Raw genomic sequence first — 12,062 nt, forward strand, 5'->3', positions numbered from 1 at the left:
TCATTTTTTAGGTTTTTTTTTCATTGCGTTTTACGTAACTGGTGGTTTTTCTATTGCGTTTTACGCAACTGAGTTTTAATTTTTTTTTTAAATATAGCAATAGTATACTCGTTTTAAAGATAAAAAATGCTCGTTTTTTTGGTGCAATTTTTGTAAAAAAATAATGTCGTATGAAAGAGTTATTAACGTTTAAAAAATTGGGGGGGGGGGGGAATTGGAGGAGAGAGAAACTATTTGCTTAGATTGACTAGAATGCCATTGAACAAACTCACGCGTCTCTTTTCTTCCTTTCAATTTTCCTGATTTAATCTTAGCCCTTGATTAACTTAATGGATGGTCAAGATCACTTCCTTGCCTTCCTAGCCAAATAAACTTCCTATTGTATCTCCACCCCTTAAAACTATTAATATCACTTAAAGGAAGGAACTTAAAAAGGAATATTAAAATTACTAAAAGGAAAGGGATACATTAAAAGAGTTTTTTCCAAAACTAATGTTGATGGTAAAAGTATTTATCATTTTAGTGTTTTTTCAAAACTATTTATCAAATTGGGGTTTTCATTTATTTTGTATTTGTCTTTTTCTTTTAACCAACATAATAGACTTATTCTTTTTTATTCAATCAATTCGTTGTGCGTATTTTTATTTTTTTATTATACCTTTTTTCAATCAATCCGATGTGTTTTTTTTTTCAATCAAATTAATTATGTTTTATTTATTTTGTATTTACCTTTTATTTTAATCAACATAAAGAACTTATTAATTTTTTTTTATATTAAATCAATATTATACCCTTTTCTATCTTGTTATAAATTTTTTTTCAACTAACCCATGTCAAAGACAAACTAATAAAATCATTCACAGTAAATTTAAACAATAAGATAAAAAAAACATATAAAAAAAAACTAATCAGACATTATAACTGTAGTGGAACTTATACTTAACATTCTTGGGTTGAGTTGAGATAGCAAGAAAAATCAATTTCAAAAACAAAATGGTAAGAATTTATGAACAACTAATTTGTTTTTTAATATTAACTTAGTGATATGATAAAAAAAAAGATGACTACTTAATGGTTCTACTTTGGTAACGAGACTTAATAATTTTACCACATCTTTTTACTGTTTTCTTGACTTCCTAATGTAATTATAATATTACATTCACTGAATGAGGAATATACTCTGGGGAAAAAAAAGAAGAGTTAATTGCTAAAATCGTCTCTGAAGTTTGGGCACGTTTGCCATTTCCATCCAAAATAATACTTTTGTACCAAATTGCCCCCAACGTTTGTAACTCTTTGTCATTTTCATCCAAACCAGTAACTTAGTTTATTTTTTCTGTAAAGTTAAGGATATTTGGATGAAACTGACAAATATAAAACCACAGGGACGATTTTGGCAATTTACTCAAACTCTTTTTAATTTCTTTTATTTAATTAATTTTGTTACATATATAATAAAAGGGTTATTGGATTTTATCACCCTTAACTATTGGTCATTGGCCGCTGCCACCCCCAACTATCACTTTGACGTCTGCCACCCCCAACTTAACACTTAGTGTGTTGTGTCACCAGATCACCAACTTTTGATCATGTTCCTATACTTTTGTGGGTGTCCTAAGATACCTAAAACCTTCCGAAGATCCCTATGACACCCCAAAAAGTGTAGTAACAGGATCAAAAGTTAGTGATCAGTTAACGACGTGGTGACAGAACACACGAAGTGTTAAGTTGGGGGTGACGGGTGTCAAAGTGATAGTTGAGGGTGGCAACGGCCAATAGCCGATAGTTGTGGGTGATAAAATCTAATAACCCATAATAAAAAAGAATATACATGCAATTTTTATATGAAAAAAAAATAATAGCTTTGTCACATAATTTTTATAAATTTTCATCCAACCACTAACTAAGTTAATTTTTCTATTAAGGCGAAGGATGTTTATAAACTAAGACAGAAATTAATTTCTAATTTTTTATATAAATCAGTTTTATAATAAAATCTACTTAAACCTCTAAATTTTATAAAAATAAAATGCTGGTGACCTTATAGAAAAAGGTCAAATAAAAAAATCTTATCATATGTACCAAGTTTGTAATTCATCTTCTACTCTTTTAAATTCGCTCCTAAGGAAAAACAGAAGCCAGTGCCCCCCCCCCCCCCACATCAAATAACGTATCGTTACCAAAACTTAAAATTACCCACCAAATTGTAATTATAATGCTATGAACCAAAAGTTCCTTTACTCAAGCCACTCAGAATAAGTATTAGTTAGTTACGCTCATAATCTTAATTAAATAAATATTTTATTTCTTCCAACATATTTCCTAGGTGCTCAACACATTTGAAAAATATGTAACGTTTTACAATTTTTTTCTACCACTACAACTGATAAATACTAAAAGTTGTAATCGATTGTTATGTGTTGCACACCAATGATATTTATTTTATATATCGTTTTCTCTTTATAAAACTGTTTTATATAAAGAAGCTGTAAATTAATTTATGTCTTAATTCATAAAATTTAAAACATCCTTCACCTTAACAGAAAAAATAAACTGAGTTATTGATTTGGATGAAAATTTATAAAAAAAGTAAACTTTGGTTTTGCTCCCTTCGGTTTGGTCACTTTAACGGTTTTGCCTCAAACCTTTAAAAATAGTCATTTTCCTCCAATAGTTTGATAAGGTTTTTCCATTTTGCTCCCCGCCTCTAACTCCATCCAAATTGTTTGTTTTTCCATTTTGCTCCCTATAGGGAGCAAAATGGAAAAACCATAGCAAACTATCGGAGGAAATGGCTATTTTTAAAGGTTTGGGACAAAATCGTTAACGTGACCAAACCAAAGGGAGCAAAACGGAAGTTTACTCTTATAAAAATTATGTGACAAAACTATTATTTTTTTTCTAAAAACTCCATGTATATTCTTTTTTATTATATATGTAACAAAAATAATTAAATAAAAGAAATTAAAAAGGGTTTGAGTAAATTGCGAAAATCGTTCCTGTTGTTTTTATATTTGGCAGTTTCATCTAAATATCCTCAACTTAACAGAAAAAATAAACTAAGTTAGTGGTTTGGATGAAAATGGCAAAAAGTTACAAACGTTGGAGGCAATTTGGTACAAAAGTGTCATTTTGAACAAAAATGACAAACGTGCCCAAACCTCAGGAACGATTTTTGGCAATTAACTTAAAAAGAATTATTGTTTTGTAGATGTTTAAGTTTTTAAAAGACGATATTAATATGTAAATAAAAAGAGTTAACGAGGAAAAAGAAAGAAACAATTTTATTCTTTTCCATTTTTATTGTTTTATAAACGAATAAAAATGCTAACAGTGGATTGATTTAATCTGATCAGACTTTTCAGTTAACATCCAGCTTTTTTGTTTTTTCCTCTCTTTTAAAAAATGGCAAAATTGCCTTTTCCTCTCATTTTTCAATTAAGATCCAGATTTTTCAGTTAAAAGACCATTTTGCACTTTATTAAAAGAGAGGAAAAAGACAAAAAAAAAAAAAACTAAATGATAACTGAAAAATAACCAGATTTTATTTTTGGATGAAAATGGTAACAAAATTGAAATCACAAATACTCAAATTTAAAATTTTGAGTTTTAGAAAAAAATGAACAAATCACAAGACCACTTTGACAATTTACTCTTAAAAATGAGAACTAACTTATTATTGGAGTTATTACTACCCTCCAAAAAAAATTGAGATTAGAAACGCACCCAAATCAGAAGCGGCAGCTCTCACGTAAAGATCTTGACCGCCTTCAGAATCCGCATACTGTCTCACATCTAAAAGATCCACAGCCCAAATCACACAACCCGACCCGTTTCACTAATATTCGTATTAGCATAAGCAGCACAAGAACAGTTTCTTTTGCAAATGTCACCACACTCATTCAAACTCAACGTCTGATCAACAAAAGCTTTTGAACCCTCCGGCAATTTCGTGTTCTTCATTAGCCGAAATCCGTCAGACCCGCAATCCATCTCAGAGCTCCGAACACACCCATCTGACCCGTCCCGTAGATCCCACGCATTTTGGTTTTTCGGGCGGAACGCTTTCAAACATTTACAAAAGGGCAAGGCGTTTGCATCACAAACGCCCCATGGCCCACATTTCAGGTACTCATCGCACTAGTCACGTGCGGAGGACCAGAATTGGTTCCATGTTTTTGTTGACTCGATCCACGTAAACGTATACAGAGAACCGGATGAAGTCATAATTAACCGCGAATAATCTGACTTATTCCCGATTTCAAACCAAAAACATACCCCATCATAGTGTTATGGGTAAAGGATCAGTGGCTCAGATAGCAGTAGATGGAAAGGTCTGTCAAGAGTCAGTGGATCAAGCAGCAGGGGATTGAGGGTTAGTTCATAACAGTGGATTGGGTAGAGAACGTCAGGGGTTAGCTGACAGTGGATTAGTCAACATGGGTTAGTTAGCAGGGGTAATTAGTAGTGGTTTAGCAACTGAAGTTGTTAGTTAGTTAGACCGTTATAGGGGTAGTTAGTTAACAGTTGTAAGGTGGTTAGGAGTTGGGTTATAAAAGAGATGCGTTGTAATAGAATAGGGTATCTTGTGAAATAATAATCAGTTTCCCTCCTAAATTCTCTGTTATCCCCATTAACGTACTTTCGGAGCTTATTCAATCATTGAGTTCCCTGAGCGTTAATAGAACTTGACCATTGTTAATCAATCTCAAGTTCATTAAATTTCAATCCTTAACATTGGTATCAGAGCTGTCTATCCTTGGACTTTCTTGATTCAATTCAAACACGAACCCTAATTCAGCCAATTGGGGAAAATTTGCAGCGTTCAATTTTAAATTCTAAATTCAATCATTGTTTCGGTTGAATTCCTTCATTTGACGTCCGTTCAATTCAATTTCCATTGATCTTTGTTCAGATCAATTTCCTAAATCAAAATGACGAAGAGACATGGTCATAATGATGCTGATGATGCTAAAAGCAGTCAGCAGATGAATAACAGAATCGATGAAAACACGAAAGCATTGGAAGAAATGAGAAATATGGTGACAGAATTATCTTTACAGTTGACTCAAATGGTCAACAATCAAGGCAATGGAAGAAACCATCAAAGACAAGAGTGGTAGAATGATGGAGAAGGGTTCAATTTTGCAGCAAGATTGACCAAGATTGAATTTCCTCTGTTTAAAGGTAATGATCTAACTTCATGGTTGTTTAAGGTGGAACAATTCTTTCAGTTGGATAGAGTGTCGGATGAAACAAAGGTCAGATTGGCAGCCATTCATTTTGAGGAAAAAGCATTACAATAGTATCAATCTTTTACGGGTCAAAGAACTGAAGGTGAAGTTTTGACTTGGGTGGAATTGGTAGAAGCTTTGAAGGTCAGATTTGGGAAGTTGTTTGATGATCCTATGACTGATCTTAAGAACTTGAAATAAACCACTTCTGTTCAAGAGTATCATGACAAGTTTGATGCCATTATCAGCAAACTTCAACTGCCAATAGAGTATGCTCTGAGTTGTTTCATGGCGGGGTTAGAAGAGGAGATACAATTGCAGGTAAGAATGTTCAACCCTAAGAATATTCAAGTAGCCTTCTGTTTGGCTAAACTGCAAGAAGCCACTATAAAGGCTAAGAGGGGAAGGGTTGGGTTCAAGCCACCCATTTTACCTAACCCAAGTAACAATAAGCAACCAGTTTCCTTTAGTAAGTCAGTGGGTCTTGACTCAAAAAAAAATGTGATTAGGAAGACCTTGACCAAAAGTGAAATGGATGAAAGAAGGTCTAAGGGCTTGTGTTTCAATTGTGATGAGAAGTATTCACAAGAACATATATGCAAGGGTAACAGGAAACCTCAGCTGTATCACATAGAGGTTGAATGGGCAGAAGAAGATGTTGAAGAGGGAGAGGAGGAAGTGGTAATGGAGTGTGCTCAAATCTCAGTTAATGCAGTGGAAGGAAATGACAGGTATAAGTCCATTAGGGTTACGGGTTATTATGGAAAACATGAATTACAATTGTTAATGGATACTGGAAGTTCACATAATTTTCTGGATATTGCATTAGCCAAAGATGGTTAAGGGCCCAGCTATGTTAGTAAAAGTGGCAAATGGTCATGAAGAAATTTGTGATCAAATGGTGAAAGGATTTTCTTGGATCATGCAAGGAATTCAGTTCACAGCGGATGTGTATGTAATGCCCCTGGGGGGTTGTGATTTGGTTTTGGGGGTTCAATGGTTTACAACCTTAGGAAGCATCAAGATGAATTATAATGACAGAACCATTGCTTTCAAGTTCAATGGTCAGAAAGTGGTTTTGAGGGGGCAATATGGGAGGAAATTTTCTCAAATTACTACGGGAAGCTTGAAGAAAATGGAGTTACAGAGAGCTGAATTGTCTATGGTGCAGGTATGTGCCATTGAAGGGTATAGTGCAAATACTTCAATGGTACTGCAGAAAACTCAGCAATCCATGGAACAACAGCAGCAGTTACAGAAGCTGTTAGAAGATTTTAAGGATGTCTTCCAAGACTTAAAGTCTTTACCACCATCTAGAGGCCAGTATGATCATAGAATTCCATTGAAACAAGGAACTGATGGGGTGAATCTAGGACCTTATAGATATCCTGTTGTACAGAAAGATGTGATAGAAAAGATGACTAATGATTTGTTGGAACAAGGGGTAATTCGGTCCAGTACCAGTTCTTTTGCTTCACTAGTGGTTTTAGTAAAAAAGAAAGATGGTACATGGAGGATGTGTATAGACTATAGGAAGCTGAATCAAGCTACAATTCCTGATAGGTTTCCTATTCCATTGGTGGAGGATTTGATGGATGAATTATATGGTGCAAAATTCTTCTCGAAATTGGATCTCAAATCGGGATATCATCAGATTAGAATGGATGATGCATACATTCATAAAACAACATTTAAAACTCATAATGGTCATTTTGAGTTTTTAGTTATGCCTTTTGGGCTGACTAATGCACCATCTACCTTCCAAGGTTTAATGAACCAGGTTTTTAAACAATATCTGAGGAAGTATGTACTGGTTTTCTTTGATGATATATTGGTGTATAGTCCTTGTTGGGATACTCATTTATCTCATTTAAAAGATGTTCTATTGGTGTTAAGGCAACATCATTTGGTAGCCAAAAGAAGCAAATGTGAATTTGGAGCCACTAAGCTGGAGTACTTGGGTCATATAATATCTCAGCAAGGAGTGGCAACTAATCCAGCAAAAGTATCTGCAATACAACAATGGCCTGTACCCACCAACATCAAAGAATTGAGGGGATTTTTGGGACTCATTGGTTATCATAGAAGATTCGTGAAAGGGTATGGTAGCATCACCAAACCCTTAACTCAATTGCTTAAAAAAGACTCCTTTCAATGGTCTTCGGATGCTCAACATGCTTTTGAACGATTGAAGGAGAGTATGAGTCAACCTCCTGTATTGGCATTACCAGATTTTAAACAAACATTTGTGGTGGAAACAGACGCATCAGGGTTCGGAATAGGTGTTGTTCTAATGCAAAAGGGTCATCCTATCGCTTATATCAGTAAGGCCTTGTCTCCAAGACATATGTCTTTGTCCACTTACGAGAGAGAATTGTTGGCCATCATATATGTTGTCCACATATGGGCAGCCATTAAAGAAGGATGGTCTAATGATGGAGAGTTGTTAAAAATCATTCAGGACCTGCAACAGAATCCTATGTCTCATTGTCATTATAGCTGGTCCAATGGAGAATTAAGAAGAAAGGGTAAGTTGGTCATTAGTAATTCTACAACTTTAAGGGAGCAAATATTGCAGTGGATGCATGCTTCAGTACAAGGAGGGCATTCTGGCATTCATGCTACAACTAGCAGAATTGCTAGACTGTTTTATTGGCCAAACTTACAAAAAGATGTGAAGACTTATGTCAAAAAGTGTGTAGTTTGCCAGCAGTGTAAGTCAGAAACAGTGGCTTATCCTGGAATGTTACAACCTCTTCCAATTCCTTAAGGAGTATGGGAAGATATAGCAATGGATTTTATTAAGGGGCTGCCGAAATCCAAAGGTAAAGATGTCATTTTGGTAGTGGTGGATAGGCTGAGTAAGGGTGCTCATTTTATTGCTTTGCACCATCCTTTTACTACAGTTGATGTGGCTCAGCTATATTTGGATCACATATATCAGTTACATGGCCCTCCTAAATCAATTGTATCTGACCGAGACAAGGTGTTTGTCAGCAATTTTTGGAAGGAACTGTTGATTCTGCAAGGGGTAGAACAGAAGATGTCTAGTTCATACCATCCTCAAACAGATGGTCAAACGGAAGTGCTAAACAAATGTTTGGAAAGCTATTTGAGGTGTATGTGTTTTGAAAAACCCCATGAGTGGGTTAATTGGTTACCATTGGCGGAATATTGGTATAATACCACCTATCAGTCAGCTATCAAGTGCACTCCATTTGAGGTCATATATGGTCAGCCTCCACCTATACATTTACCATACTTACCGGGAGTAAGTAATAACGAAGCAGTGGATAGAAGTTTAGTGGTCAGGGAGGAGGTGATTAATATTTTGAAGGACAATTTGAGGAAGTCTCAACAAAGAATGAAGCAGTTGGCCGATGCTCATAGAACAGAAAGGAGCTTCAAAATTGGAGACTGGGTATATTTGAAGTTACAACACTACAGACAGCAGTCAGTGACTCAGAGGCCTAATCAAAAGTTGGCAGCTAAATATTTTGGAGCATATTTGATTCTGTCCAAGGTAGGAGAGGTAGCGTACACTTTACAATTACCAGCAGGGTCTGCTATCCATCCTGCCGTACATGTATCATTACTGAAAAAGTATTATGGTCCTGAGCCCAATTCACCAGCAGTGGTTAATGAAGGAGTTTTGCAAACTACTGATAAGGAACCTGAAAGCGTAGTGGATACTAGGGTTCTTAAAAAGTTCAATAGAATGTTGGTACAATGGTTGATTAAATGGAAGCATATGGGGGTAGAAGACGCAACTTGGGAGGATGCTAAAATACTGATGCAGGAATTTCCAAATTTCGATCCTTGGGGTCAAGGATCAGGTTATCGGGGGGGTATTGTTACGGGTAAAGGATCAGTGGCTCAGATAGCAGTAGATGGAAAGGTCTGTCAAGAGTCAATGGATCAAGCAGCAGGGGATTGAGGGTTAGTTCACAACAGTGGATTGGGTAGAGAACGTCAGGGGTTAGCTGACAGTGGATTAGTCAACAGGGGTTAGTTAGCAGGGGTAGTTAGCAGTGGTTCAGCAACAGAAGTTGTTAGTTAGTTAGACCGTTATAGGGGTAGTTAGTTAACAGTTGTAAGGTGGTTAGGAGTTGGGTTATAAAAGAGATGCGTTGTAATAGAATAGGGTATCTTGTGAAATAATAATCAGTTTCCCTCCTAAATTCTCTGTTATCCCCATTAACGTACTTTCGGAGCTTATTCAATCATTGAGTTCCCTGAGCGTTAATAGAACTTGACCATTGTTAATCAATCTCAAGTTCATTAAATTTCAATCCTTAACACATAGTTATTTACAAACCAGAGCTCCATTAATCTCACACCTCTTGATGTCGGTACACCGCTAAACCTTCTTCCATTCCAAGGGCCACTACGGAACACCGGTTTCACCCAGGCCGATAAAAAAATCTCTGGGAACCCGTCCACATTCATTTTAAACGTGTAACTACTCGAACCCGGATCCATACCCGACTTCCACGACCGCAAAAACCGATTCACACCCGTTTTTCGGTCCCACCCGAGCCTCATTCCGGGTAACAAAGTATCCGTCAGATTCTTAAAACTTTCCCATATATAACTCTCCGGTCTCTCATCACCCTTCGGTCGAAGCACGAAATTACCCGAATCAAGAAGCTGAGCCACCCTCTTCACAGCCCGAACCGAATGATTCGAATCATTCGACGTCCAGACCGCGGTTTCCGGTTGGTTAAAAAGTATTATGTTGCCATTTCCGCCAATTGTTAACTTCCCAGAAGATGAGTTAACCGGGTTACCTCTGTTAGCCACCCATACATAGGTTTTGGGCTCAATTTGTTTGTACCATATTCCTATATACCAATTATTATTATTATTGTTGTTGTCTAAACTAAAGAACCCGAGTTCGAACACTTGTTGATTAGAGACTAGAGTTTGATTAACGGTAATTGGTGTTGTGGGTGTGATGGTATCAGTGGCTAGAGAGAGAACAGGGAATAAGAGCAAGAACATGAAGATGGTGGTATGAAAATGGGGTTTGCGCATTTTCTCGAGAGAATGATGATTATTACTTGTGTGGTTGTGTTTATGGAGTTGAGTTTTTGTCAAATTTTATTGATTTTCAGGTTTTGTTCAGGTTTTAGTCAAACCGTGTGTAATGAATGGTTTTAGATCATTGAAAACCGATCTTGAGAGTTGAATATTAAGAGCATGGGTGTGGTTTGAGTAGTCTCTTTGGTAGGGGTGTGCAAAAACCCAAATTAACCGAACCATAATTGAATTAACCGACAAAACCGAACCGAAAAAACCGAACCAAATCAAAAACCAGTGAGTCGGTTAGTGGTTTTTTCGAAAACCGATAGTAGCGGGTCGGTTATGGTTATCAATGTTTCCATACCCACCGTAACCGAACCGAACCGACATGTAATAACTCTTTGTAGGATTTAGAACTTTTCACCATATTTTTAATATTTGATGTTTTTTACCGAAGATTTTTAGTATTTATGGGTTTTTCATATCGTTTTGTGATTTTGGTTGAATGTTTATTTGAATTTATGGAATATATTATACTCACTCCGTCCCATTAAATGTGTCTTACTTTGAATTTTCAAAATCTTTATTTATAAACTTTGACTTTAATTATATATTTTTTGTGTTATATAAAACTTGATGAAAATTAAACCGATAAAAACACTTGGAAAACACATTCATATCATATAACTTTCATCAAGTATTATCTAATACAAACAAAATTATTTAAGGTCAAAGTTTATAAATAAAGACTTTAAAAATTCAAAATATGACACTTTTAATGGGACGGAGGGAGTATTACTTTATTTGAATTTTCGATAATAATTAGTATTAATATTATAGATTATATGTATTTTTTAATACTATAGGCAATAACAATTTATTCCATGTTAAAAAAATTAAGCTATTTTAGTTAGGCTAAATACACGGTTAACCACCCACAACCGACCCGCTATAACCATCAAAACCGATTAACCATAACCACCATAACCGATCGGTTATGGTTATGGTTTTCCATTAACCGACATCGCGGTTATGGTTATGGTTTTAGGCCAAAACCCACCCAAACCGACCTATGCACACCCCTACTCTTTGGGACTATCCGCCACGTAGGCGTCATGTCACATTGGGTGGAGTATCATCTCTTTGTAGACTACCCAAGGGTGTGTAGGACTACCCAACTTATAAATAAAAACCAATATATAATAAAGGAGAGAGAGAGAGAGAGAAAGAACAAGCACCTTTTGCAGGCTCGTCTGCAACGTCTTCCTGGAGCCGTTTGCGACGTGACGAAGGGGAGGGGGCGGTGTGGGACGAGGGGGACGCGCGGCGCGGGGGGGGGGGGGGGGGGGGGGGGTGGGAATCCCCACACCCCTTGGTCTAAAAGCAAATCATTACTCACGGTTTGATTCTGTTTGGTTTTACGGTTTTGGCTTTGATGCCTTTGCAAAAATACATGGTTTGGGGTGTACCCTAAAATTTGGGGCGTTAATATGGCATGGCATGTTAATCGATGTTGTACACCGCTCTCTCCTTATGTTAAGGGGCGTTAAGACGTTATATATTAACATATTAACGAGATGTTAAGAGATTGAAATATTTTTTTTTTTTAACCAAAAACCACTAAGAAATAGGATTTAGATGAAGTTAACGTGATTAAATCATTTTCTTATGGTGAGACGGATTGAAATGGAGAAAAGTGAGTGATGTAACACTTAAATGAAGTTAAGAAAGGTTAAAGTATAAAAGAGTTAATATGAAACAAAGAAATATTTGCATAAAAATGTCCAGATACTTGAATAAATC

The 12,062-nt window shown here is 36.0% G+C and overlaps 1 protein-coding gene across 1 annotated transcript; it reads right to left on the reverse strand.

Moving 5' to 3' along the window:
• Positions 1-9,515: 9,515 nt before the first annotated feature.
• LOC110913852 (receptor-like serine/threonine-protein kinase SD1-8) lies at positions 9,516-10,271 on the reverse strand. Its single transcript, XM_022158671.1, has one exon. It carries the CDS (start codon positions 10,269-10,271, stop codon positions 9,516-9,518), a length of 756 nt encoding a protein of 251 aa, XP_022014363.1.
• Between the last annotated feature and the right edge of the window lie 1,791 nt (positions 10,272-12,062).

This window comes from Helianthus annuus, chromosome 15, assembly GCF_002127325.2.
Source record: "Helianthus annuus cultivar XRQ/B chromosome 15, HanXRQr2.0-SUNRISE, whole genome shotgun sequence".
NCBI lineage: Eukaryota > Viridiplantae > Streptophyta > Magnoliopsida > Asterales > Asteraceae > Helianthus > Helianthus annuus.